The 23,013-nt window shown below is 49.0% G+C and overlaps 1 protein-coding gene across 11 annotated transcripts in view; it reads left to right on the top strand.

Annotated features, from left to right (window-relative positions):
- The window catches only part of ATXN7L1 (ataxin 7 like 1), a 232,069-nt gene extending 219,279 nt beyond the window's left edge, over window positions 1–12,790 (top strand). For 8 of the 11 annotated variants that reach the window (XM_031030874.2, XM_031030872.2, XM_081800687.1 and 5 more), the window contains 5 exons: window positions 2,529–2,650; window positions 4,313–4,618; window positions 7,123–8,065; window positions 10,891–10,965; window positions 12,530–12,790. In XM_031030874.2, the coding sequence (XP_030886734.1) occupies window positions 2,529–2,650; window positions 4,313–4,618; window positions 7,123–8,065; window positions 10,891–10,965; window positions 12,530–12,571 (1,488 nt within the window). In that variant the 3' untranslated portion in view covers window positions 12,572–12,790. The remainder of the gene's footprint in view (window positions 1–2,528; window positions 2,651–4,312; window positions 4,619–7,122; window positions 8,066–10,890; window positions 10,966–12,529) is intronic. The other 3 variants (XM_031030873.2, XM_006735992.3, XM_006735993.3) reach the window with 3 other exon arrangements.
- Window positions 12,791–23,013: the final 10,223 nt, after the last annotated feature.

Raw genomic sequence — 23,013 nt, 5'->3', positions numbered from 1 at the left:
TTGCCTGTCGCACACGGTCTCCCTGTGCCTGCAACAGCTCCCATGTCACATCCTCACCCACTAGCATTCTCCAAAGGGCGAAAAGGGACCAACAGAAAGGGAGTCTTTTTCTAAGGTACTATCTTACATCATTTGAAATCTTCCAGTGAGCTCCCCCAGCAGGCTTCCGCTTCCGTCCAGCACAAATGTCTCACATGCCCACCCCGACACCAACTGGGGGCTCCAAACGATGGGATTGCAGTGACACAGGATGAAAGTAGCCATGATTCATCTCAAGGTTCTGGGAAGGGATCCCCCCACTTCCCTGCTCCCTGTTCTGTGTCAGATACCAGAACAGAAGGGCGGCTCCCTGAGGCAGGAAAAGGCGGGGAGAAGTACGGGTGGGATGGCAGTGGATGAGCCTGGCAGCCAGTGGAATCTGCCACGGTGGCTGGCGCAGGGAAGATCCGCAGCATCATCGAAGGCACGATATGCGGCAGAGAACGGGAGCCTCTTGGGCGTTTAACCCTGCATCTGTATTGAATTAGGGACATAGGTAGCAAAGACAGTAGGGAGCCTCCAGCTTCTGAGTCTGAAAGAGAGACTGGACTCTACTGGAAGGCCGGACTCCAGAGCACAGGGTATTTGTCCAAATGACAGGCTGCCAGGCTCCAGTGGATTAGCTCAACTCTGGGCATGGCGGATTTGTACGCCCTTAATGTTTTGCTGATTTAAATGGAAAGCTTATGGATTATTTCCTAACTTTGTCCTTTTTCTCATGGTCAGTTGATATATTAAATCATTTTTTGTCATAAACGGTCATTCAGGGTGTCTTTAGCAACTAGGACGAAGGAAGAAAAGATGTCTAGACCTGGAACACCTCCCACATGCTTCCGGGGGACTGGCTTCCACATTGGAGAACCCCCTTTGTATATTTTCTTGCTCCGTCCGTAAGCACTTGATATGAAAGTGCAGGAAAGAGTTTTTCATCAGGAGTACCAGGTTTGACGGGTGACAAAATTTTAATGCAAAACCCTCCAAACATAAGCAGAAACAAAACAAAGGGAAGGTCTTGCATTTCCTCCTAAAAACCGTTCCAAAGGCTGGTTCCAGGAAGCGTTTGTGGAATGAGTGCCAAACCCATCACTGTGTCTGGGAGGGAGGCCAGGGAGCTGCTGGGAGGTCTGGGGGAAGGAGGAGAAGCTGGATGTGAGTTATAGAGTCTTAGGCAGACTCGCCTGAGCTCTAGACCATCCAAATGTCACCTTCTCAGAGGTCGCTTCTTGCATTTCTGTCTGCTGGCCTTCTGGTTGCCCTAACATCATAATCCAGTGATGCTCATTAAACATTTTACTGCTCATATTTCAGCCACCTGTTTTAAATGTGATGATTTGCTTTAAACATTTTGTAGGACCTTGTCTCTCCAATCCATTCTTTAATCCAAATCCCTTCCCTACCATCCTCATACTGAGGAGGAAGAAGAAAACAAGGCTTCCAGCCTTTTTATACATTTAAAATCAAGCGAGGCACATAAAACTATTTATATAGAACATGAAACAGCCATGTAGCTATTCCAAGGTGAAATGTAATAAAGCATGTGATAAGTGTGCGGTGGGAGCGCAGAGGGATGAGGTTGGTCACATAAGGACCATTAGAAATGAGAGTCTTTTTTTTTTTTTTTTAAAGATTTTATTTATTTATTCATGAGAGACAGAGGGAGAGAGGCAGAGGGAGAAGCAGGCTCCCAAGGAGCAGGGAGCCTGATGTGGGACTCGATCCCAGGACCCTGGGATCATGACCTGAGCCGAAGGCAGACGCTTAACCATCTGAGCCACCCAGGCGCCCGGAAATGAGAGTCTTGATTAGGGCCCTCAAGGAGGGGAGAATTTGGGACTTCAAGAGAAGAGGGAAGGAGACAGGGAGCAAAGGGAACAGCATGAATGAGCCAAGGGAACAGCATGAACGGAAGCATGGTAATGGTGACCTGTCACAGGGCGGCCTACAAGTGCTGAGAGGTGGACGTGAAGTCAGGACTGGGGAAGGAAGGAGTTTATAGCCTCACTGGAAGTGAAGTGGCTCTGTCTACAACAGATAGGAAAGCTCTGACCAGTTGGCAGACAGCATCAGGACAAGCAGTGTCCATTACCATGATGAGAAGCAGGGAACCCCCGAGTCCCCGGAGAAGACAGGTGATACCATAGGCAGGCAGTGCTGGAAAATCCCCCTGGCTTCTGGTTTGGTTTGGTTTGGGTTGTGTGTTTGTTTTTAACCTATAAGACTGGCTGGATCCCGGGTGTAGAGAAGGTAGCCCTCAGTGCCACAGAAACTCGGATGTCACTACGGTTGAGCCCCAGTGCGAGGGTCTGCAGAAAGTCTAGAGCACAGATGAAAGCACCACAGAAGTGTTTTTGGCTTCCGTACTATTTGCTTCTTTATTTTGAGCAAAATTGTACCCCTGTGTGTTTTTGTGCAAATGTTATTGTTCTCTGCATGGTTTATATTAGCTTATTAACCTGTAATCAAAATTAAAATGTTTTTTCCCCTCACAGTTTTGCTCTTTCGGGAGTCGCCTCATGGGACGAGGGTACTATGTGTTTGATAGAAGATGGGATCGTTTTCGATTCGCACTAAACTCCATGGTAGAAAAACACTTGAATTCACAGATGTGGAAGTAAGTGAGCCATTTTTGTGCAATATACGCTCCGAGCTGCCCCACATGTCTGAACCCTAGCTTTCCGGATGAATGTGGTGGTTGGCTTTTCATAGAACAAAATGATTCTGAAATCAGGATCCCTGGTTAATTCGTAAATGCCAGCTCTTCTTAATGGCTTTCCCACAGTTTCTCAGAGACACATACGACGTGTGGTATGCTTTGTCCCCTTCGGGGATCATTTTTGTGTTGTGTTGTGTTCTAAACTAAGTGAAAAGTGAAAAAGTGAAAAAGGCGTTAGGTAAGATCTTGTCTATTTAAGAGTGTTAAAGGGCCTTTGGGCTATGACCAAGAACATCTAAGGATACTGAGACTATGCCTCTGCCGTAATGTTAATGCTACAGTGTCGATACTAAAAATTTCACAATGGTTATGGACCAATTTCTTTTTTTTTTTTTTAAAGATTTTATTTATTTATTTGAGACAGAATGAGAGAGAGAGAGAGAGCACATGAGAGGGGGGAGGGTCAGAGGAAGAAGCAAGCTCGCTGCCGAGCAGGGAGCCCGATGCGGGACTCGATCCAGGGACTCCAGGATCATGACCTGAGCCGAAGGCAGTCGCTTAACCAACTGAGACACCCAGGCGCCCTATGGACCAATTTCTAATTGTTTAATGTCCTGTGAAAAAAATAAGTACAGCGGCCAACAGGGCGGATCCTGAGTGATGTTGGAAGTTGGTTAAGCTTGTCTTTGGCCCTTCCCGCCTCACTAGAGCTCTCTCCTCGCCTCTCCCTGTACTTCTCTACCCGCCCCCAACCCCAGCTTATGTTCCATTTCTCTGAGCCCCCTTTCTTCTCCAACACCTCCCAATGTATTTACATCTTAACAGGAGACTCGTAAAAAAGGGAAGGAAACTTTCTGACTTAGGCAAATGGCCTTGTGAAAGGGTGACAAGCTAGACCCTTTCCAACCACAGCACATGGGGGGGCTTCCAGGCTGGCGCCTCGATCCTGCATGGCCAGCCCGCACCCCCGCTCCTACAGAAGTGAGCCCCCAGGACATCATAATCCATTAGCGTCATGGACCTCTCAGGTCTGCGCCCAGGCGGGTCAGGAAAGCCACGGCGGAACTCCGAACCCCGAACCCTGCCCAGGGAGGCCCGGGAAAGGTGGGAATGGGAGGGTTCCTGAGAATGGGAGGGTGCTGTGGGGGGGACCCGGGAGCAGAATTCAGAGCTGGCCCCTCTCCCGGCAGCTGTGGCACCTCCCAGACCCGACCTCCTCGCAGAAGCCAGCCCCATGGGGTGTGCGGGTAGTTGTCCCAGCGGACTCCGTGGTGACACCTAGTGCAGAATTGGAAAGGGCCACAAGAGAAGCTTATCGTTTCTTCTCACTGACGCGCCAGCTCAGTGTGTCTGAAGGGCGCCCTCGGTGGGGGCCCGTGTCCGCTCAGGACAGCCGCCACCGGGTGCTGCATGCGGGGCTCCTGGGTTCTCGGTGTTTTGGTGGTTGGCCCCTGTGCACTTGTCCCCCCAAGATGGCAGCCTGCCCTGGGGATTCTCGAAGCTCTTTGCGCTCCTGTGTTGTGGAAGTGTAAATCCCGGACACGTGGAAGGAATGTGTTGATCTGTGTTTCGCTACCTGGTGTCCTGTCAGCTCAAGCTCCATATTCCTTTCCTCCTCAGGCACAGAAACCCGAGCCCCAGGGCATCAGGTCCCTCCCCCCTTTTCAGGACTTGCCTAACCAATCTGCTGTCACTGAGCAACATTGGGGCTGCCTGGGTGTCAACTCTGGAGAGCGTAGCACCCCGCTGCCCTCTCAGCCTCGCTGCCCAAACCCCAGGCCCCGACGGGCCCGAACCTGGAGGGATGGCAGCCGATGGGGGCATGGAAGACATTAGGAAGAAAAGGAACGGCCAAGACTCTTTTTTCTTTAACAAGCATTTAACTCTGCATCAGGAGACGCCAACACAGTATTCTCTTTCAGCCAGGTCAGCATCTGGATCTCCACACCAGCTGGCAGGGGAGGAGGGGCGCTCTCAGTAATTTATCCGCATCTGTGGGCTTTTGTACGGGACTCCCCAGGCCAGCGTGCACAGTGGAAACCGGGGCACGGCCCGCAGAGCTGAAGTCCACTGCCAGCCCCCTAGAAAAACACATAAACTGCTGAGCACGGGGGGCAGGGGCTTCCCAGGACAGTGAGCCGCCGTGTGCCCCTTGCCCTGCTTCTCCCCCGCCCTTTCTCCCCTCCGCTTAGGATTAGCGGGGAGACAAAGAAAAGGGACAGAAAGGAGATGAGGAAAATAGCATCCACCCCAATCCCGAGTGTCAGCCGGGTAAGACTGACGACTTCGGCCCTGTTTGTCCGCCCAAGTCGAAACACACACTTAACACAATTCAGTGGGAAAATTACAAATCGGGGCATTTGGAGTAGAGCCCGGTTAAGGCCATCGATTGGGGTCCTCTCTAAAGGAGCCATCTGGTATCCATAAATAACATTTCTTACAAGTCCCTGCCAAACCTCTGCCCGCATGTATTTCTATCCCTACTTTAGCCGGTAGGAAACTGGAGTCAGGGAAAGATGGAGCGGGCTGCTGACAGAGACGGCAGGGAGAGTGTGCAAATGCCACACAGCCTGAGAAACCTTCCCGAAAGCATCAGGGCGGGCTTGTGCAGTGCCAGACAGTTTGAAGGGCATGTCCAGACCTCTCGGGTCCGCTATCGTGGGAGTCCTTGCCCCTCATGCATAGTTATGTTGCTGCTGAGAATTCACCTGCTCACCCATCCACCCACCCATCCATCCATCCATTCATTCACTCATTGGTTCATTGCAACAAGTACTAAGGAACAGTGGTTGAGTGCTGACCGGCCTTTTACATCCTTTGGGCTTAAGAAAAAGTAGATTTTCGAACGCCATCACGGCCACAGTGGATTTGGCAACATTTTTCCTCTTATATTTGATCCGTTTGATCTGATGTTTTCAAGGACCCTGTGCTTCTGTACTCAAGGACTCCTCTGGATTCCACCCTAAAGATGGAAGCCATAAGCTCCACCAAATTGCAGGCAGAAAACTGAGTCCTCAGGGCAGCGCTAGGAGAGGAATTTTCTCCTCAGTGGGGCCTCTTTCTGGCATCCCGGGGGGCCCCATCCTGCTGCTACAGCTGAGAGGGTGGCCTCCAAGGAGCCAGGGAATTTCGAGAGGCCCCGTCTCACACCTGCTCAAAGCCCTGGGGGTGCAAGTCCCAAGTCGGCCCACCTTCAAGTGCTGCTTTCAGAGAAAGAGAGCTAGTTCCTGACTGCTGGGGGGTGCTCAGCTACACTGAAAATGATTTCCAGGGAAGCGGGGAGGGGGAGCTAGGGGCAAGATAGGAAAGAGCCCGTTTGAAAATATTCACCTGGCTCCTGAGGTCAGTATCCTTTCCTGCAAAAAAAAAAAAAAAATCAGGAACAAATGGTGACCCCAAGGCCCCTGTGCCCCTCCTGGTTCCCAGAGTAGCAGTGACATTGAGCCAGACTGTGGTTTGGAGGTGGGAGTCAACAGATGGAGCTTATAGGAAGGCCCCAGGAATGACCCGCCACCCGATGCTGGCCTGGGCCCCACAGAGTGCAGGAGACAGGGAGTTTGCTCCCAGGCACCCAACCTTCTGGAAGACACCCCCCCACCACCGACCGTGTATTCTCCTGTGCCCATATCCTGCATCTGTCTTCAGAACAAACTGGAAATTCCTGACCCCCTGTCTGGATCCATGCAGGTCCCTGTCCTCTCACCGCATCCTAACACAGGGACGGGAAGACCTGTGGATGGGCAGCCACACCCCCATCGTAGCTCCTCAGAGCGAGAGCTGAGGTTGGGTGAGGTGAATAAGAATAAATGGGAGCCAGCAGCCCCGAGCCCACGTGTTCATGCTTCTCCACAGAATAAAGTAGAGGCTGCAGACAGCAAAGGCAAGAGGATGCTGGCCTGACAGTGGGGGGGGTGGGGGGCGGCGAGGACCAAAGGGCTGGGAAGGCCCGAGAGGCAGTGTGCAGGCCTGTCCCCCAGGTACAGGTGGCAAAGCCCTGTCCTCACACTTCTTACTCAAGCCGGGACCTACCTGTGAAATGACTACCGCTCATTAACAAGCACCGTCATCACTGCCAAAAAACAAAAGAGGAGAAAGAGAGAGAGAGAGAGAATACTGTTGGGGAAATTTATATTCTAAATAACATTCGGCTTTATTCATGAACCCAAATCAGCCATTATGCAGTAGCCAGGCATGGAGAAAAGGATCTGAGAACCTGAAAGTGATTCACACTAGGTTTGTGGATGTTGCAATGGGGGGAACCACAGGGAAGGGCCATAATTCAGAGTCCGCCATCCTTCAAGGCTTCATCTTCCATAGTGTGGTTCGACCGGGGTTTCTGTGGAGCCCTGCCGCTCACACGTACTCGAGCCTCCGGAGCGCTGCCAAGCCTGTTTCTCACGGTTTCTCTTTCACTCTTCTCTCATGTTTAGGAAGATCCCTCCTGCGGCAGATAGCCCCATGCCCTCGCCGGCAGCCCACATCACCACCCCCGTTCCAGCATCCGTTTCCCAGCCTTTCAACAACCCCAGTGCTGTGTATCTTCCTTCAGCTCCCATCAGCTCGAGACTCACCTCTTCTTACATAATGACATCAGCCATGCTCTCAAACGCAGCTTTTGTGGCGTCGCCGGACCCGAGCGCCCTCATGTCACACACCACAGCTTTCCCCCATGTGGCTGCAACCCTCAGCATCATGGACTCAACCTTCAAGGCCCCATCTGCTGTGTCCCCGATACCAGCCGTCATCCCTTCCCCATCCCACAAGCCATCCAAAACCAAAACCAGCAAATCCTCAAAAGTCAAAGACCTGTCCGCCCGTAGCGACGAGTCTCCAAGTAACAAAAAGAGGAAGCCGCAGCCTTCAACTTCCTCGTCCTCCTCCTCCTCATTAACCTTGCAGACATCCCTCTCGTCTCCGTTATCAGGGCCCCACAAAAAGAACTGTGTCTTGAATGCCAGTTCAGCTTTGAACTCCTATCAGGCGGCCCCTCCCTATAACAGTCTGTCTGTGCACAGCTCAAACAATGGGGTGAGCCCACTCAGTGCCAAACTGGAGCCCTCAGGACGGACCTCGCTGCCCGGCGGCCCCGCGGACATAGTGAGACACGGGGGCTCGGTGGGCGGCAGCAGTGACTCCTGTCCCCTCTCTGTGCCCTCCCTTGCAGGGGACCTCTCTCTGGCCTCACACAATGCCGTGTCTTCGCTGCCCCTCTCTTTTGACAAATCAGAAGGAAAAAAGCGTAAGAACTCGAGTTCTAGTAGCAAAGCCTGTAAAATCACTAAAATGCCTGGTATGAATAGCGTTCACAAAAAGAACCCGCCCAGCCTTCTCGCGCCGGTGCCCGATCCCGTTAACAGCACCTCCTCTCGGCAGGTAAGGGACCCGTGCTTCCGGGGGCCTGCCGGTTCGGCCTTCGTGGGCTCTGCGGGACGGAGCGGGCTGGGCGGGGCTCCTGCTGAGCCGGGCAGCTCAAGCCCGGGAACAGAGCGGCCTCGGTTCTGAGGACGGTTTCGTGAACACCCACTTTGTGCGGCTCTTGCTGTGTGCTGGGCTGTTCTAAGCACTGTGCAAATGTCACTTCGTTTAAGCCCCGCCACCCAGAGCAGTTGGTGCATTTGTTATCCCCGCTTTACAGAGAGGAAACTGAGGCACGGGGAGATGCAGAGGTCCCCCTCCACTTCTGCCTCTTCTGTATCTTGAGCTCTGAGGACGATTTCATTCAATCTGGTCTCTGGGAAGCCCCTTAGGAAGAGCCCGAGGCCCAGGCAAGTTCAGCGATGGGGGGGCCACCTGGGGTGTGGTGGCTGGTGCAGCCGCCTCCCCGGTGACTGAGTATTCCCGCTCCTACAGTAAAACCGCATCTCACACCAACTGGCCCAGACGTGTCCGATGGTGCCACTGTGCAAGTAGGAGGGCGTATGGTGAGGAAGCCCAGGACGATGGGGCGGAAGAGTCCAAGCTCAGGCGTCCTCCCGCCCGTCTTCCCCCGTCTCCGACCCCCGGGGCGGGGCGGGGCGGGGCGGGGGGTGGGAGGCTATTGAGAGGCCCCACCCCCTCCAGGTGCTGCCGCTTGGGGGCGCAGAGGGCGGAGGTGTCGGAGAGCCTGTGCCCCAGGGCCCAGACGGTGGGCTGCCGCTGCCCAGGTTTAGAATTAAGTGGGCTGGACCCTCACCCCAGCCCTGTGTGGGGATGAGGACTTTGGAGAGATGAGAGGCAGTTGTTAAGCAAATGTTTTAATGTTTTATGTCATCTTTCTGTGAGGCTTGTAAAAGCTCAGGAAGAGAGCATCTTGAGGGGGATTCACAAATCACAAGTAGACACATGAGAAACAGCACGTTTGGATCCCAGGGGCTAGACAAGCTGCAAACTGAGGCCAAGGTGAGACAGGGGGAGATGTAGGTGCTCACACTGGAGCCCGGGACATTCACACCTGTCTACAGCTGCAGCAGGTGTCCCACCGTTCTAACCCCCTGATTCCAGGGGTGCAGGGGAGGGGGGCCAGCACCCACAGGGCCCTCTCCTGAGACCACACTTTTGGTCAGGGCCACCTTCAGGCCTCAGGATGATGAAGGGCAGAACCAGGGTTTACTTGAATGTGTACAGGAACCCCCTGGGATGTGTGTGTGGGGGGGGTGTCTTATTAAGGTGCAGACTCTGAGTCAGCAGGTCAGGGGTGTCACCCTATTGGCTTACAGGCCACACCGTGACAACCTGGGGCTTGAACTCACAACCCTGAGATCAAGAGTCAGATACTTACCGACTGAGCCGTCCAGGCGCCCCCTAGTGTCACCCATTTTAGATAAAGTTCTAGCCGCAAACACTCAGGGATGAGCTCTGTTCCAAGCACCTCAGATATATTGTCATTTAATTGTTACCTGTTATTACCCCCCATTTTACAAATGAGTAAACCGAGGCACAGGAAGGTTAAACAACATGCCCAAAGTCACACAGCAAGGAAATAGTAGGGCAGAGATTTAAACCCAGGCAGTTTGGCTCTGGAGTCTGGGCTCTCAACCTTCATGCCTCTGTGTTCATGGAATGTCTCTGTACTGAGTCGACGTTGCCCTGTTTGTTCTTGGGTCAGCAGGACCGTCTGAAATGTTTAGCAAACACAATTAGTCAAAACCAGTGGAGAAAGGAGCAGACAGGTCTCTACCAGATTATTTATCAAGAGGGAAATCAAAAAAGCTGATGCCTTGGACAGCTGCCGCGGGTCTAGCCCGCATCGGCTCTCTCATGCGGGTGATACCTGGGTGCTTGTCACCGGGCCATTTAGAAAACCTTTGTCCAGGATCACCCCTGGTGATGTCCAAGTGCTGGGGAAAGGTCTTTGCAATCTGTGTCGATTCTGTTAGGAGACTGGGAGAAGCATGAGGTAGGTTGAGAAATTCAAGGTAAACATGTGCTTTGGGAACCAACTGGGGATCTATTTAATTGTATCTGGTAGGTGTAAGACCAGCATTTCCCACAGAGATATTAAATTGAACAAAAAAACAGGACTGCGAGTATAAGGCAGACGTCTTTATGCAAAGGTGAGTTAACACAGAGGACGAGCTCTTTATAGGCCCAAGGAGGAGCTGCCTGTGGGCTGGGTACTCACCTGCGGAACCCGCCCGCCACGGGCCCAGGAAGGTTCCGAGAAAGGGGAGGAGCCCGGCGGCCACACCCACAGGCGCCCGTGCCGCCTCCTGGGACCCCGCCCCGGCTCCCACTGGAAAGGGGAAGCCCAGGGCCATTTGGCTAGTTTTCTGAAGAACAGCAAGGTGGTCGCTATGTCCCGTAGCCAGGAAAACGGACCCAGAATAAGAGGCAAGCTTTTATGCTGAGCTAGTCCCGGGGAGTCTTCTGGGACCGGTCTGGGAGGTCAGAGGTGGAGAAACAAGGGCCTCTGCAGGGGCAAATGCCCCCCACCCCGCCCCAGGACGGGCGAGGCTCTCGCCAGACGCCTTCATCCTCACCCCTGGAACTCACAGGCTACATCTGGGAAGCAGAATTAAGAGCTCCCCTCCATTCCACCTTTCTTGTGGGACGGGAGGTGCCCCCGGAGCCGTATGCGTCTTCTCTGCCATCTAAGACGGAAACGCGAGCGGCTAACCACTGGAGGGCGCTGTTGGACCCCGGGCGGCCCAGATACCGGCGGGTTCTCTCGCGGCAGGCTGGCTGGTGGATCTGAGTGCGACGTCTATGGTGTCTTTCAGGTCGGGAAAAATAGCAGCCTAGCTTTGTCACAATCCAGTCCTTCAAGCATATCCAGCCCAGGACACAGCCGGCCGGTAAGTTACCGGGGGGCAGGGGCAAAAGGACAAGGGGTCCCCAGCAGTGGGAGCGAGGGCATTGGGGCAGACTCTGGCTCACATCTCAGCTCCAGTTAAGAGCATAACTTCCTGGCTTCTAGAGCTTGGCCATCTTGTTAGTAGCTGTGTGTCCTTAGCTAAGTTACTTAACTTCCCTGTGCTTCAGTTTCCTCACCCACAAGGGGATCATAAATGGCCCCTACCCCATATGGCTTTTGTGAGGATTAAATTAATTTTTTCTCATAAAGCCTCTAGAAAATGCCTGACACATAAGAAACACATAGGTCTTAGCCCCAATTATTAATCGCAGCTGTGTGATACTAGGCACATTCCTTCTCTGAGTCTCAGTGTTTTCATCTTTTAAATGGCAAAGGTGACACCTGCCTCCTAAGGTTATTGTGAAAATTAATGAGCTGACCGAAGGGCCTTGCTCGGGGCACTGATCCATCAGTCCCTTCTCAAGGCCTCTGGTGAGTTGTGGCTACTGTTCAAGATGTGGTTTCATGGTGGGAATATCCGGGGTAGATCTAGGAGTTTTTACAAACTCAAAAGTGTGAAAGTAGTCAGTGTACAAATTATATTCTCCAGTGGAGTGTGTGTGCCTCTGAGGGAGGCCAGGGAGGGTAGAGGGTGGGGTAAGGCGTGTTCTACGTGACTGGAAAAAAATACACGCATAGCTGTGTTATGTCGTCTTAGATGTGCTGTTGGTTTTGTAGATACCAAATTGCAGTATGTTTGCATTTTGGCCTTTGGGGTTTCCCCACCAGTGTTGGGTAGTGTTTGGGTGAAGATTATAGGGAAATAGTTTTTGTATCCCCAGATCAAGGAGAGTGTCTCCACCATTTTGTGCCTGAGCATCTTGTGTGGGAGGTTGTAGGGGGGACGACGCAGAGAAGGGGGCGTCTGTGCCCTGGTAACCTGCCCTTGTTCGTGACTGGCCTCCCGCACAGTCTGCGGAGTGCACCTGTTGGCTACACGGTCACCCTTAACAAACGTAATAATAATAAAATAGCATTTGGTGAGGCTTTTCTCTGCAGGAGCTATGCTGAGCCCTTTACATACATTACATACATATAACCCTTATAGCAACCCTGTGAGGGACAAATGATGATCCTCATGTTACAGATTGAAGATACCCGGACTAAGAGGCTAAGTAACTTGAACCCAAAGTCTCTGTGCTTAATCCAACACTAGACGTCTTCCTTAGAGAATTTTCCATGTGGTCTACAGGTTAGGTAGGAAGAGGTAAATTAAGAGGAAAAAAACAAAGACGGGTCCATTATTCCAGTTCTCTCTGCAGGAGGGGACCCCCTCCGTGCATGTGCACGGGATGTGTCCCTGTATCTTCCCTGGAGCGAGGATCTGCGTGGCCGCGTCAGGTGCCCTGAGCCCTCCACATCCGGCGCCTCACTTGCCCATCACCGTTGCCTTCGGCCCGAGGTGGCTCCATATCACAGCCGCGAAAACTGAGCCTCTGTTCTTGAATTCTTGCGGGTCATCCCAAGTGTATGGTTTTGAAACAAGCTTTTCTTTTCTTTCCTAGAAGACCACAAACAGAACGGGCAGGATAAGGACTCTTCCATAACAAGACTGTGAAGCCACTTCCAAACCAATGCCTGGCCGCCCCGAGACCGAGGCGGGGGGGTGGGGGGGGTGGGGGGCGTGCAGCCGGGGAGAGTCGGCTTCCTGTGCCGTGCCTGTGGCTCTGGCCTTGCTTCTTCCTTTTTTAACTGACCAGTTTTTAGTTTTGAAGAAAAAGGCAAAAGGCAAAAGAACGTGAATTTAAGATTTACAGAAAACAGTACCAGTGTTTTGTTTCGGTTCTTTCATTTGCCATGTGTATGCGTTCTTCCAAGTTTGGGGTCGCCCCTTAGCTTCCGATGCTGCTACTGCACCATCATTTCGCGCCAGCCACACGAGCAGTCATGGCAGAGTGTCCGTTCCCGGTTGGCGTGGTCTGAGACTCTTGGACTTGAGCACGTGCGGTGCTCCTTTCCTTGACCTCTCCCACCCGTCCCTTCCGTCCCCTCCCACCTGCCGCCCACCGGCTCCCCACTGGCCAGCGTGCTGGGGGAGGGGCTTTGCTGGGGAAGAGCCTGTGTTTGGGGAGCCCCGCCTGGGCTGAGCGCCCTCAGCAGGTTTCCGCGCTGCACCAGCACTGCGCGAGCCGGATGCTGTGTGCAAAACGGAGAAGAGTGACCATTGAACTATGTCGCTTAGCTGATACCACTGTCCAGCCGTGCAGCTCAGAGAGGATCTGGGTCAGGGACAGGGACTGGAATGGGCCCCAAAGGTGGCAAGAAGCAGAGCTTACGCGTAGGGGACGATATCCCTCAAAAGGCGGAGGAAACCGGGTGGCTTGTCACCTGAGCTTGTTAGAGATCCATGTTGCAGAATCCCTTCCAGGGTGCGGGTGTACAAGGGCGCCAAAGCGAGGCGAACCAGAGAAGGAGAAATCCCAGGGAGAAGGGCACGAGACCCCAGGGGGCCACTCAGGGCTTGAGACACAGCTTCCACAGCGGTGGAAGTTCTCAAGCTGCCCTCGGGTGAGACAAGAGGAGGAAAGGCAGGGCTGGGGGTGCAGGAAGGGTCTGAGAGAAAGCTTCCATGGAGGGTTAAGTAATAAACACTAGCCCTGCCCACCCACCTCCGTGCCCTGGGTGCCAGGGTCCTGTGCAGTCGGCACACCCATCGATCAGCTTGTGCTAAGCTATCACAAGCCCCAACTCTGATCCAGCCTCCCCAGGGAGGTGTAGTGAGCTCAGCTACCGCTCAGTGAAGAAGAGCTATTGGAAGAGCAGGAAGAGAGAAGCTAGAGCCCTACAACTCTGAAACTGTTCACACTGGCGTTTTGAAAGACATAGCAATACCACATGCTCTACTAGGGAATGGTAATCAGGAAAGGAATTCACGATATGAAATAGGCATTCTGTGCTATTAATCATGAAACTTGTATCCGATATAATAGCAAGAGATACTAGGAAGTTTTGCTTCATCCCTAAATCAGAAATGAATGCCAGTTTTGCAGCTGGACCCAAACCCTCATCCCTACCCTGAAGTTTCCCTTTTCCTTCCCATCCCCACAACCCAAAGATCAGACTACTGTTACGTTTCACCACATTGGATTTCGCAAAGACGGGAAGCAAACAGAGTGATTTGTATCAATGGAATTGCACTGACTGTGTTTCTTATAGGATTCCTAAAATTTTTAATATAAAATGAAGATTTTTTTAAAAATCAGGAGTTGATATTAGGTACCAGAACATTAGTTCAGATGATTTCATTTTTATTTCTACAGTGTTAAAAGTGCACTTATATGCCGGTTTATTTACGTCTTGGGAAAAAGAGACTACAAATTGAAGGGAAGATGGTTACTTTTTCTTTTTTTTTAAAAAAAAAAGTTAAGGCAGATTTTAAGACTTATAAAATGTTTAAGAAATTATAAACAGGTTAGACCCTTTGGAAAAAAAGTTTAGAAGATATTCTTAAAGTAAATTTTTATAGTGTTAATTTTGTAATAATTTATGTTTTACTATATTGCAGAGCTAACTGACCAGAATAGTTTCAGAAACAATATGAAACGTAGGAAAGTTTAAGCAATGTTTATATTTTTAAAATGTTCTTTGAATTATGTTTTTATTGTACATTTCTTCAGACTGAAAAGTATGTACATATCTTTGTTATTTTTGCACAATTTTTGTCTCGTTCGGTTTTAGAAGTCTGTTGTTTTTTTATAATTTATTTTAAGTTTAAAACTTGCAGGAGTAAAAAAAAAAAACAAAAAAAAAAACAAAAAAATCTCAGCAACAAAATAACCCTCTGATTTATAAACTCTTACACTCAAAGAGGGAAAACAAAGGTTGAGAGATTAAGTGGCTGCTTCTGAGAAATAATGTCTCTTGACAGGGACGAAAGGAGCAATTCAATAGGCTTAAACATTTTAGCTGTCTACATCTTGAATTGCAAGCTGGAATAAAGAGGCTCCCCACCGAATGCTGCTTACTTGGTGAAAGCCTGGCTCTGACCAAGGTGAGGACATTTCTGGAAAACTGAGCAAAAAGGGAAAACCCATGGTGTTTCTTCCTTCACAATCAACCACAGGTTTACTTTATAATGATGTATTAAAAACTCACAGCTTGAAAAATGGAATGCAAATAAAAGGTTTTCTTTGGGTTTGTTTTAACGGAGTTCAACTGGACCAGCCTATAAAGCATTATTAGGGTGAGACCCTTTGGGTGCTTCTGTTTCTGCGCATCCCGCCCCAGCCCCTTGACTGCACACACACCCACACCCACATACACATACACCCACACACACACACCCACATCCACACACACACACACACCACCACCACCACCCCCCATTTGCCTGAAGATCTCGTGACTTGTCGTCAGCCATAGAGGCTCGAAAGCTCTGGTGGTTAAGCATAACACAATGCATAGACCTGTCAGCCATAAAAAAAAAAAAAAAAAAAAAAAGCGACTTGGATAACTTGTATGCCTTCTTTTGTATCAATGTACCAGTTGTAAATAACGCTGATCAACCTTTGTAGAGAATAGTTTCTACAGCATATTCTATTATTGCTGATTCTCAGTGAACTCTTGTTTTAAAAAAGGAAAAAAAAAGAAATTTTCTATTTACACCTTCTATTTTGTTATGCTGTCAGCCCATGGCACTTTAACAAAACTCTGCGGGTTTTATGTAGCTGGTCAGTCATGGGGTATATTCAGTCACTATTGTTGCACAGACAAGAATTTACACCTGCTCATTTGTCCTTTCCTACTTACTGATTTTAGAACCTTTTCCAGAAGAATTTTGGAGAAAGCATGTCCCAACATTCTAAGCAAACGCCACACTTGTGGAGTGGGTTTCTTTTCTACGGTCCCTATTTTGTAACACTAAGTATTTTCCTTCTTTGTCCCCGCACCTTTACGTATTAGCACTATCAGATAGAATTCATTCCATGCCTGTGATATTGTAAGCAGAATAAATGTCTAAAGTAGGTGTAAATAGTAAATTCTATGGCTTACAGTTTTAAAAGGAAAGAACAAACATGTATCTATTGATACTGCCATGGTTCAGCACCAGGCCTGGAGACATTCTCCAGTGAGCGATTGTACTTTTTTTTTTTTTTTTTGCCTTTTTTTTTTTTGTAACATGGCTTTGTAAATAAAATAATTTATATGTTTGTAAAACAAAGTCTTCGGGTTTTTATAAAATGTAGATTTTTTGCCATTTCTTTTTTTCTTCTGGGTGACAGTGTTCCCACCTGATGAACCTTCCTGCTAGAACACACATTTGATAGAAGAGAGTGAATTCATTCAACAAATATTTATGGAGCATCCCGTGGTGGCTGCCCCTCAGCTAGGCGCTTTGTGCTCAGCGAGGAGAAACACAGTCCCAGCTGCTTTCTGGAAGCACCTGGTGGGGAAGAAAGTAAATAAACACACGATCAAATGTGTAATTACAGATTGTGGCAAAGGCTTTGGTGGAAAGAATTGAATTCTGTGAGAATTTAAATTAGAATTAGAATTAAAATTAAAACGGGTGATAGGGCACTATCCGGTAGTCCCCTCTGAGGAAGTGAGCTGAAGGCACAGTGTGGAGGAGAGAATGCCAGGCAGAGATAGTCCAAGGTGGGAAATGCTTGTAAGTTCTTAGAGCCTAGGGAAGATCCACTGTGGACAGAGCAGAGGGAGAGAGATGGACAGAAGGCAAGGCAAGGTCACAAAAGGCCTCACAGAGTTTGGATTTCATGCTCAGTTCAATGGGAATCCTTTGAAGGGCTTTAAGTAGGGGCATGGCATGATCCCCTAAGTACGAGCTGCTGGGTGGAAAATCACTCGGAAGCTAGTTCAAGAGACTAGGTGAGATACCATGTCTGTGTTGTCCTAGAATGATGACAGTAGAGATAGGGGAAGTGAATGGAATCAAGATATATCTTACATATTAAATTGACAAGGAATTGCTTAGGAATTGGATCTGAGAATAAGGAAAAATGACTCCCAGGTTGTGTTAGGTGAAGATGCCTGCCATTTCTTCAGATGTGGAAACCAGAGGAGGAATGAGTTTTTCACGGGGCAGGGAGGAGGAGAGTTTAGTGAGGCTCAGAAGTCCTCTTTTGTGTGCATGTGTTGGCTCATCAATGGGATCACTGGCCCACCGAAGCTTCTGTGCCAAGTAGGCATGATATACGCATGACTGAAAGGATCAGCAGCTCTAAGTTAGAGGCACCAGTTTGGGGACCTTTAGTACATGGATAATATTTAGAACCACAAGCATGAGTGGAATTGCTTGAGAGAATGTAGAGCGAGAAGAGCAGACACTTAGAGGTTAGGTGGAAGAGGAAAACTAGCAAAGAACCCTAAGATGAAGCATTCCTAAAGAGAAGAGAGAACCCAACAGAAAGTGGTTCCCTCGAAGCCAGGACTATAAGATGTTTCAAGGAAGGAACAGTCAACTGAGTCAGATACCATGCACAATGTTAGATCCAGATGGTATATTGTGTTTGGAGTTATGCAGCATGGAGGTCATGGGTGACTATTAGTTTCCTAGGGCAGCCATAACAAATTACTGCTACGTACGTGGTGGCTTAAAGCAGCAAAAATTATTCTCTCAGAGTTCTGGAGACCGGAAGTCCAAAATCAAGCAGGCTGCCTTCCCTTCGATGGCTCTAGAGGAGACTCCTTCTTGGCCTCTTCCAGTTTCTGTTGACTGCTAGCGGTCCATCACATTCCTTGGCTTTATAGACACATCACTCCCATCTCTGCCTCCATCTTCACATGGTCTTATAGCCCCAATGTCTCTCCCATGTCTCAAATTTCCCCCTGCCTTTCTCTTGTAAGGACATCTGTCAGTGGAGTTAGGGCCCACCCTAAATCCTGGATGATCTCATCTCCAGATCCTTAACTTAATTACATCTCTTTCCAAGGAAGTTCACACTCACAGGTTCCAGTAGTTAGGACTTGGACCTATCATTTGGGGGGTTACTATTCAATCCACTATAGCGACCTTAGCAAAGCAGGTGTGATGGCATGGTAGGGCCTACAGCCAGACTGGGGTGGTTTGAAGGAAACTCAGATATGTCGACAAATCTTAAGGAGACCAGAAGGCTCAAGAGAGTGTTTGGATTTTGTTTCTCTTTGTTTATTGCTTTTCAAGGGAGAAGAGACAAGATTATGATTCATATGCTGATAAGACTGGGACAGTAGGGGAGGGAAAAAGCTGAAGAAGCAGGAGGTGATTAAAAAAAGGGGGGGGGGCCCTGGGTGGCTCGGTAGGTTAAGCGGGTTAAGCTCTGACTCTTGGTTTTGGCTCAGGTCATGAGATCGAGCCCCACGTCGGGAACCTGCTTAAAATTCGCTCTCTCTGCCGCTCTCCCCACTTATGCTCACTCTCTCTCTCTGTCTCTCTCCTCCCCCCCAAAAAAAGAAGGGAAGTCTTTGAGAAGGCAAGAGGGAGGTGAACCCAAACGCATGTGTTTGTAGGATTCAAAGATAAACTGAGGCATATTAAAATACTCTAAGAGTTTATTTAAGCAAAAATGGATTTGAATCAGGCAGCACCAAACAGGAAGTGGTTGGGAGCACACCACCAACAGGGAAAAGACTTTTACAGAGAAAAGGTGGAAGCAAAGAAGTTCTTCGATCAACGGTAGCTTAAAGCCTAGTTGGCTGTGACTGGTCGTCCTTAGTGTTTTGCTTTCGTGACCTTGAGGCCTTGACGAGCAGAGATTTGGGGGGGCTTCCATAGGCCACTGGGGCATTAGAGCCTCGGTCTCAGGGCCTCCTTGTTTAATGAAAGGACCAGTAGGAAGAAGGGCCCTCCCTCCAGGGCGATGGGGTAGAAGCCAGCTTGCAGACTGGCTGTTGGGAAGACAGGAAAAATTCACACCTGGTGGCTTCCATTTCCTTAGTGACCGCGGGGTAACCTGAGTGTGTGGGGGAGCTTGGGAGAAGGGGAAATGTGAAGAAAGAATTAAGTAATTACTAGTGAAACTGGATTGCCACAGCATTGAGAGCACATTTGAGATTCGTGATCAAAGCAAGGTCCTGGCATGGGGAAGACGGGCTTGGAGACGGGTTCGAGCACACTAAGGGCAGAGCGGGGCCATTGGAGCTCCAAGGCAAACTAAGGCACATTTCTTATCATTCTGCCCCAGGCCCAAGTGACTATTTTCACTATTGTTCAGAAAAGAAAACCAGGGGAAGCAGATTTGAAACTTGGCACGTAGTAAACACCTTGCAAATAAATGTTTGTACAAATGGATTATCCACAGTCACAAAACCTCAGTGTGGTACTTCTAGCACCAAGGACATCATATATCCGTTTGTTCTGAGCTTTGTCTGTGACTGGCCACCCATCCCTGTGTTGGCCCTGGTGACCGTTAGCTCCATTTTGAAAGGAGCCTACATTCTGTGTTTTCCAAACCTAGACCTCTGAGAAGCCTCCTTCAGTACTAGTCGCAGGCTTGGAAAATCGCTATGAAAACCAGAAGTGATCTTAAAGACATTCTTCTACAGGTGAGGGCACCGAGACACAGAGAGATCAAATAAGGTACAAAGACCACACAGCTGGCTGACGGGCAAGCCTGTTCTTTCCGTCTAGCGCTCTTTCCATGGTATCTCACTGCTTCCTGTAGAAATAAACTCCACCTACAGACTTTTCCACAACGGTGTTTTAAAATTCTGTGTGTCGGGACGCCTGGAAGGCTCAGTTGGTTAAATGTCTGCCTTCGGCTCAGGTCACGATCCCAGGGTCCTGGGATCGAGCCCCGCATCGGGCTCCCCGCTCGGCGAGAAGCCTGCTTCTCCCTCTCCCACTCCCCCTGCTTGTGTTCTCTCTCTCTCTCTGACAAATAAAGAAATAAAATATTTTTTTAAAAAATTAAAATAGCGTGCCTGGGTGGCTCAGTTGGTTAAGCGACTGCCTTCGGCTCAGGTTATGATCCTGGAGTCCTGGGATCGAGTCCCGCATCGGGCTCCCGGCTTAGCGGGGAGTCTGCTTCTCCCTCTGACCCTCCCCCCATCATGCTCTCTGTCTCTATCTCATTCTCTGTCAAATAAATAAATAAAATCTTTAAAAAAATTTTAAAATAAAATTCTCTGTGTCTCCTAATTGGCTTACTCAGGTCTCTGGAATTTCTTTTACTAAAATATTTTTTCTCCTTTTTGATTTTTCCCATTGGGCAATAACTACTTGACCGATGGATTATTTCTTGCTTACTGATCCAGTTGGGATTAGTCCAGTTCCCAGGAATGTATTTTAATAAGTGTATTTTCTATCCAGTATATCCTCATAAGCAACTCACCTAGGCAAGTAAATGAGGAAAGTGCAAAAAAAGCTAAATATCTCAAAAACTAAATCAGTCCCACAAAAGTCTGGGTCAGTACAGAACCACTGTAGGAAGCTTGCCAGTAACTTAGAGGTGTTGCATTCATTGTGACATTTCGAAACACAAATCTGATCTAAGGTCATAAAGATTGGAAAGGTTCTCTCAATTTCAGAAATTTTGGGAAGTTTTCTGGGCTTCCCTTTCACCTTCAAATATTTCAGTAAATTTCTAATCAAAGCAAACATCATCACAAAAGCCTTTGCTTCCTCTGAGACCTGAGCAAGCACTATGGAAGCTGCTAGAAAAATAGGAGCTTATGCAGCCCGTATTAGGATTTTCAGTTTCTCTCAACTCCCTTCATTTCCCTATCCGATTTCCTAGCCAGTTATTACTAACCCCCAACCAACCACACACACACACACACACACACACACACACACACGCATCTCCCAATTTTCTTGAGTAATCCGGACACCATGTTGGGGCTGACAGGGATAAGCTAACAATTCTGTCACCTTATCAGAATGGGGTAAAGGCAGAGCCCCACAGAAGTGAAGCGAGCAGGGAGGAAACCATGATTTGGGAGCTTTTCTTTTGAAAAAAATCAGATGCATGTTTTTGGTTTTGTTTGCAATTTTTGCAAGTCTTTTGGTTCTGTCCAACTCAATAAACTGAGACAAATTTGCTATGGACTAGATGCACAGCACTGAGTACAGGACTGACTTAGTCTGCAGAGAGGGTGCCTCCAGGGCACTCACCTTCAAGCACTTAGAGGATGTTCCTGCCAGGTCGACGCTGAGCCCAGGACTGTTCAACATTTTAATTAATGAATTGGCATTCAAAGTAACCCTGGTGAATTAAAGCCTTGAATACCAACAAACGGATTTGTAGAATAGCTCTTACCTTTGGGGGGCACAAGGGAGGTTTCTGGTGCTGGAAATGTTCTGTATCTTGACCTGGGAACTTGTTAAATGAATATAATTGTTGACGAAATATTTGTCAGGTCGTAGGCTCAAGATTGGTTCATTTCACTGTGCACTTTGAAGTTGAAAAGTTTACACATAGACACAAAAAGTAAATAGCAGACTTGGAGCCATAATTGTGTCAGCAGAAAGAAGAAAGTTGCAAAGTGGTTTAAGGAGAATACTAATGAGAGGCCCAGTTTCTCCCCAGATCCCCCAGGGGCATGAGGTGCCACAGAGGGGAGGGGGCAGCAATGGGTTGAAAATGGAGAAGGGAGGGGCGCCTGGGTGGCTCAGTTGGTTAAGCGACTGCCTTCGGCTCAGGTCATGATCCTGGAGTCCCGGGATCGAGTCCCACATCGGGCTCCCTGCTCGGCGGAGAGTCTGCTTCTCCCTCTGACCCTCCTCCCTCTCATGCTCTCTGTCTCTCATTCTCTCTCTCTCAAATAAATAAATAAAATCTTTAAAAAAAAAAAAAAGAAAAAAGAAAATGGAGAAGGGAGTGAAAAGTCTCACATGAGGTTGTCGGACCTCTCGGAGCCCTGTCACCTCCCCCATGCAGCCAAGGGGCTGCTCTTTCCCTGCCCCCCAGCTGGAGACCGAAGTGTTATTTTGTAGAAAAACGGAATGGGATACTGAGATTCAGGATTCAGGGTTACCAGGCTCAGCAGAGCAAGTGAGCCTCGGGTGGGATGGGGGCTGGGATGAGGCAGGAGCTCCTCTCTTCTCATCATAAACTGTAGAGTTTTGTTACCATGTGCGTGTATTGCCTTGATATTTTTAAAATTTCAGCAAGTATAATATCAGAGGCCTAAATAATGATGAAATATACGGGAGCCATGAGGTGATCTCACATTTGTGTATGACAGAGTACAGTGTTTGGCTCTGGGCTTGGAAGCTTAAAAAGTCTGGAAATAGGACCTGAAGCGAGAAGTATAATTGATTACAATGAATCCACTTTCTGGAGGTGGTTAAAAACGGAATGCCTGGCTTTAAAGGCAATCCTCCTTTACAGGGGGCCTTTCCCACCAGCGATCTTGTGTTGGAAATGCACATGGGTTACACTGACAGGCGCTTTTTCTTTCAAACCATGTATATTTCATGTTTCCTTGGACTTGGAATTTACCTTTAGGGATTCCCCTTACAGTTCTAAGGAGCTGTCTTGTTCAGTGCCACATGGATCCTAAAATAGTGGCAGGCATACAATAAATGTTGAATTAAAAAATGAAGCAATCGGAGCAAAGTCCACAATAGCCAAACCATGGGAAGAGCCAAGATGTCCATCAACAAATGAATGGATAAAGAAGATGTGGGGGGCGCCTGGGTGGCTCAGTTGGTTAAGCGACTGCCTTCGGCTCAGGTCATGGTCCTGGAGTCCCGGGATCGAGTCCTGCATCGGGCTCCCTGCTTGGCAGGGAGTCTGCTTCTCTCTCCGACCCTCCCCCCTCTCATGTGCTCTCTCTCATTCTGTCTCTCTCAAATAAATAAATAAAATCTTAAAAAAAAAAAGATGTATATATATATATATACATATATACACAATGGAATATTATGCAGCCATAAAAAAACCCCAAAATCCTGCCATTTGCAACGACATGGATGGAACTAGAGGGTATTATGCTAAGCGAAATACATCAGTCAGAGAAAGACATATATCATATGACCTCACTGATATGAGGAATTCTTAATCTCAGGAAACAAACTGAGGGTTGCTGGACTGGGGGCGGGGGT

The sequence above is a fragment of the Leptonychotes weddellii genome, chromosome 12 (assembly GCF_054177405.1).
Source record: "Leptonychotes weddellii isolate Sample4059 chromosome 12, ASM5417740v2, whole genome shotgun sequence".
NCBI classification, from domain to species: Eukaryota; Metazoa; Chordata; class Mammalia; order Carnivora; family Phocidae; genus Leptonychotes; species Leptonychotes weddellii.
Note: the sequence above shows the minus strand (reverse complement) of the source record. Positions and strands in the feature narration are given on the sequence as shown.